The sequence below is a fragment of the Cynara cardunculus genome, assembly GCF_001531365.2.
Source record: "Cynara cardunculus var. scolymus isolate 2C chromosome LG 3, CcrdV1, whole genome shotgun sequence".
Classification (NCBI taxonomy): Eukaryota; Viridiplantae; Streptophyta; class Magnoliopsida; order Asterales; family Asteraceae; genus Cynara; species Cynara cardunculus.
In genome coordinates this window covers 5,290,149-5,295,769 of record NC_037530.1, presented here as the reverse complement: position 1 = coordinate 5,295,769, position 5,621 = coordinate 5,290,149, and the positions used below count along the sequence as shown (strand labels likewise).

At 36.4% G+C, this 5,621-nt stretch overlaps 1 protein-coding gene across 2 annotated transcripts; it reads left to right on the top strand.

Annotated features, from left to right (window-relative positions):
• Window positions 1-355: 355 nt before the first annotated feature.
• On the top strand, window positions 356-3,945 carry LOC112509327 (F-box/LRR-repeat protein At3g48880-like). 2 transcript variants are annotated; one of them, XM_025114227.1, is made up of 3 exons: window positions 356-472; window positions 2,325-2,710; window positions 3,123-3,945. In XM_025114227.1, the coding sequence occupies exons 2-3, from the start codon at window positions 2,352-2,354 to the stop codon at window positions 3,679-3,681; spliced, it is 918 nt and encodes a 305-aa protein (XP_024969995.1). In that variant the 5' UTR covers window positions 356-472; window positions 2,325-2,351; the 3' UTR covers window positions 3,682-3,945. The 2 variants fall into 2 exon arrangements, with proteins under 2 accessions (XP_024969995.1, XP_024969994.1); XM_025114226.1 differs by having other exon boundaries at window positions 394-472; window positions 2,344-2,710.
• Window positions 3,946-5,621: the final 1,676 nt, after the last annotated feature.

Below are 5,621 nucleotides of genomic sequence, written 5' to 3'. Positions count from 1 at the left end.
AGCACATGATAGGGGTGCCATTAGCCACCCCCTTATTTTATCATCCTCTTTTTCTTGTGCAGCATGTGAGCAATATATATATTAAAAATTCCACAAATAAGTAAATCAAAATAAAATAGATAAAAAAAAAAAAAAAAGGAGATCACGTGTTTATTAGAAGGTTGACCAAAGCGGTTTGTATCGTCTCCAATTATATTCTCTTGACCATTGTCCTTATCATGCACCCGCATCAATCAAGGGGATGGATTCACACAAACAATACCATAGCTCATACACCGTCCGATTAAATTTGTTTACAGCAAAAAATCAACGGACAGGATCATATCCCCCTTACCACAAAAGTAACTCCAGATATTTTTATTTTTGAATTTCTTTTATGAACTTTTGGTTTCCCTTCAATCTCAAGAAAAAGTCGAATCTTTCGACGAACAGAGAGCTCCGTTCCAGAATAGAATCAGATACATGCTAACTGGTAAGCTCTAATCGCTTTCTGTCTATTTGATTGCATCGCATCCCATTATTTCGTTATATATTTGTGTATGAAGTGACGATCAGAATCAGATCAAGGCTTGATTTTTAACTTTGTTAGTTTGAACTCCGGATCCTTTCTCTTGATTGAATTCAAGGAAATGTAACTGGAATTGGGTTCTATATTTGAGATCTCTTCTAAAATTCAGAATTTCTAAATTGCATGTGATAATTTGATGTCAATTTTAAGGGTTTGCGAAATTCTAAGGTTTAAGATCAAGTACAACATACGGACTCGAATTAGCTATTGGAGTACAGTGTCTTGTTAGATTTTGGGGCGAAAGTGAGCTGCTTTTGTATTAATCTATTTGTATCATATAGTTTGATCATTGATGTTAACAATGATCCTAAAATTTACTGATTCGATTCACATATCAGAGCCACTTTCTCTAAGATCAGGATGTTGAGTTGTAGACCCAGGACATTGGGTGATTTTGCTCTTATTTTGGATATTTTTTGTTTGCAAAATCTCCTGAATTATGTTAAGAAGATGGCTTAAAAGTACTAGGAGGCTCTCATAATGCCCTATATCTCTTATTATGAGTGTAAAGATAAAGTCTATCAAGGAGCTTGTTCAGATGGGCTCTTCACTGTATTTGTTTTGACAAGATTGGACAAGGACAGTGATAACAACCAGTTGGGTAATGGAAAAACAACAAATAAATAGATTTATTGGTGTCAAATGCAGAACTAGCCAATTATATAGAAGTATTTAGGAATGGATTGAACGGGAAAATGTATCTCCTTTCCCACTATGTTTTGGGGGTGTGTTATTTTTAATTTTTTTAAATTTGTATAGGATTTAAAAATCAAGTCTTTTTGCTATGATATTAGTTCAAAGGTTGGTGTGACCAGGAGCTGTAGTATGACTCCTATTGCTTTTACGCTTCTAAAAGTAGGAAAAACATATTATTGAATGTGACTTAGAAACTGAAACAGAATCACTGTTTGCTTTTTACATGGTAGAATTCCCGTGTTCCTACCTTGCGGTCATTGCATTTAGATGCTTAACCTGCTTATTCTCGATAGAGTCAATTTATATGCATTCTGTCAATGTTGGGTTCACATAATTGTGTTGCAACCATTATACTACCTTGAAATATGATTACTTTTCAAGATAACCACTTATATAGTTTTTTTTTTCTTACAGTAAGAAAGACAGCAGATCATTTAGCAACTCAGATTGTTTACTTGCCTAAAAAGAATCCCAATCCCCATGCTAAACCTTCTAATTCTTTAGTGACTAATACTAGATGATTAATCATCAGAATATCCCGTAACTGGTTGCTTTCAAGAAATCTAATGCTCCAAATGGTTTGATTTGTTCATTTCTGGAGTGTAGTACCTGAAGGCAGGCCCATGTAATGAGGGCAATAAGCTAATATGCGAGATAAACTTGAATTCTGTACTCTACAATACAGTTGACTCTTATTTCACTGGTTTTGCAAAGTCCAATACCTAACATAAATTTTCTTATATGCATAGGCAATAACTGAGAACTTATCCTCTCTGTTGGGTACCTCATAGCATTTTAGCAACACCCTGAAAAGGAGCCAATTGCAAGATCAAAGTTTTCATTCTCTTCTCAAAAAGTATTGATCTTGCATTTCTTTGTAATAATACGAAAAGGTTACTTTTGCGGAAGAGCCATTTGCTGATATTATTTGAGTACTTGAGTGTACATCATAAATTATTTGTTGTTTCTTTAGTGTCAAAAGATATCTAAATAAATAAAACCTGCCAATTTTGTGTTTGACTACTTTGCATGGTTGTATATGCATGTTGATATGCTAAAGTCGGATTATTTCTCCATAGACCTGAAAATGGAAGAGGATGGTCCTGATGCAAAGAAATGGGAGGACTTGGACATTGACATTCTGGTGAAGATATTTCAAACTTTTGACATTTTTGAGTTGACCTCTGGCATCGCTAGAGTCTGTAGCACATGGCGTTATGCTGCTTGTGACCCTCTGTTATGGAGAACTCTTGATCTGTCGATGCTCAAGTCCAATTTTATTAAAATCCCATTAGAACCTTATGTTTATGTGGATGGGCGATCTGATAAAACGCTCACAAGAGTTCTGAAGATTGCTCTAAATCTTAGCCGTGGAAACATATCGACTTTGATTTTCCATTTCAATCTGTATGTCAGTGATGATCAGTTGACATATACTGCTGAAAGGTATCATCCAAAAGCTTTTTCTTCTTGTCTTCATCTTTACATTTATGTTCATCTACTTGCCTTTTAGGGCATGTTTGGTAAGCCGGATATAATGGGACACGACAAAACAAAAAGCTTTTTGTCCCACGTGTGGCAGGACATTAGATAGGGAGAGGATTGAGCAGAAAAATGCATTTTTTATGTCCTTACTAGGTGGAAGAAAAATAGTGAGATTGGACAAGATTGATAAATTACTAAATTACCCATGTCACATTAAAACCCTAAAACCCTCGACAATTATTTCATCCGCCTACCTCGCTCTCGTCCTTCCAGTCTTGTTCCGTCCTGTCGGTGTAACAAACACACCCTCAAAGAGTATTTTTCTTCTCAATTTTGGAATTGAACGATCTGTTCATTTGGCCATTTAATGCAGGTGCCCAAGGCTGAAACGACTAGTTTTGCCTGCATGGAATCGAATAAAGAGAAGCGGAATATGCAAAGCCATAAGCATGTGGCAAGATCTTGAATCACTAACGATGCCGAGCATAGCCAATCCTCCCTACATCATGGAAGAAATCTCCAAAAACTGTAAGAAATTTTCGGAGCTCAAAATCATGGGGCCATGCGACATGTTCTTTGCACATACACTTGCAAATTGCTTACCAAACTTAAAAGTGTTGAGCCTACGATGCTCGATGCTGTTCAAGGACGCACTACTAATAATCTTAGATGGGTTAAAGCATCTGGAAGTGCTTAATATATCCCATTGCATCCTAATAGAAGTTCCTCCTCCACCTGCTCCTAGAAAAGTTCTAAAGGAGCTCGATGAGTCAATCTTGGAAAAGGCGTGTGGGATACGGGAGTTGGTGACATGTATGGACGAGGTGTGTGTTATGTGTCGGAGAACGAGGCTGGATGAAGGGTTGATGAGGTGGTATAAATACGAGGAAGGGCTTTGGAAAGAAGATGAGATCAAGTGTCTTGCAATTTAAATAAGTAAGTAACCCCATCTTCTATCTATTTTTTTTTATCGTAAACCCTTTAGTTTGTATATTATCCGTTCGCATGTAGATTGTAGAGAAGGCAGACAGGAAAGTTTTGTGCTCAAGAACTCTGCAAGCCCCGTTTTCTTTGTTTTTCTTTGTTTTTCTTTTTGTACATCTTGGTGGTATTGACACATTAGATCCCCGAGTCTATATAATGATATGCAAAAACATCTCATCCGTATTTATTGACGACAAATTTACATCCCGACAGATGGACATGGTTTTTTTATTTCACCTCAGGCAAAAAAATTTAACCTGCATCTCCGAACTAGTGTGTTTCTAGATAAGATAACCGTTAGGACGCCTGTGGCTGGTTAACTGTTGCTCCATTTTGATGCAAGTTTCCCTTCCTATGTTTTGTTGAAACCTTTGGATTATGTCTCTGTAGTTTAAAATTTACATATCATTACCTACTGTTTGCAATTTTCTTTGGATTTGGTAACAACAGATGTTAAAAGGAGCGGGAAATTAACAAAAATAGCCGTTTCAGCCGGATACACGTGAAGAACATGCAAGGCCAATTTAGTCATTTTACATTTTTGTATTGTACAAGTTTGGACTGTATATATCCACGTGTGCAAAGCATTTGAAAAAACGAAGACCAAGTTAAACCACACTCCCTCTTCCTCCCCCTTCTTCATGTCCACTGTCTGCAAACTTAATCCAACAATGGAGCTCTCAACTTGAAAAAGGAAACCATAACTTAACAGGGTGTTGATGCTCTTAACTTGTGGTTTGAGAGCTTCATTGCAGGTGGTGTGTATGAGGAAGGGGGATATGTTGAAGGAGGAAGGAAGAGGGGGGCTATTTTATTTGGTTTTGTTTTCTTAAATGTTGTACACACTTATATCCAAATTTGTACATTAAAAAAATTAATAAAGAAAAGTGTTAAATGATCAGATGTTGGATATGTATGTTAGTAATAAACCAAGTAACTGTTAAGTTTGTGTGCGGTCTGGTCGAAACAGACGTTGTGGACATCAAGGGTAGGTATGTTACGCTCTCTCTCTCTCTATTTTTCCTCTGTTTTAGAGGATAATTTAACATAAACGTTGGAACAAAAATTTCCCAAAATCAACTACAAGGGTGGTGTCTGATTGGTTTGAGTTTGACTCCAAATGTCAAAAGTACCAGGAGGTCCCAGGTTCAAATCCAAGGAGGAATAAAAATCTTCTTGTGGCCATGGAGGTTCAAATGCGGTGACTCTGGGTTATCTGCAAAGCAGGTGGTTGTCCTGGGATTAGCCGGCTTGCATAGCGGGTTGGATATCTAGGTTAATAAAAAAAAAATCCCAAAATCTCTAAAATAACGTAGTTGTTGGAGATGTTCTGAGCTTGCATGGGCAAGATCGCATAGAAGACGTAGCAAGCGAGTTGGGAGTTCGTAGGCAACCTGTCAATGCTGGTTGGCTTGGTGACTAAATGCATTGATCTCTAACATTATGTTCTCAAATTTGGAAAGAAAAGAAAAGAAATATTTTTATTTATTTATTTGTGTTCTCGAAAGGGAAAGAAAATATTTTTTTATGTTTTTGAACAGTAGATAAAAGAAAGAAAAAATATCATTTTTACAAATATACCCTTTATTATAAAAGGTTGGGTAGTTTTGTAATTTTAATAATCTTTTTAAAATGTTTTAATTTTTCCTTTCCCTTTACTCCCAGTCCCACGTCTGGAAGGAAAGTTGTAGGAGGAAACTTATTAAATGTTCTTTAAGTTGTTCCCAACCTCGTTACCAAAATTCCCGGATATGGGACCGATTGTTAAGCGATAGAACTGTTTACTAATTCATGAACTAATGGACAGAGAGAAATCTATGTATGTTCGAGTGGCCTTTCATCCACCCGTTCAATGTGAATCTTAGAAAATAGTTTTTTTTTTAAAACT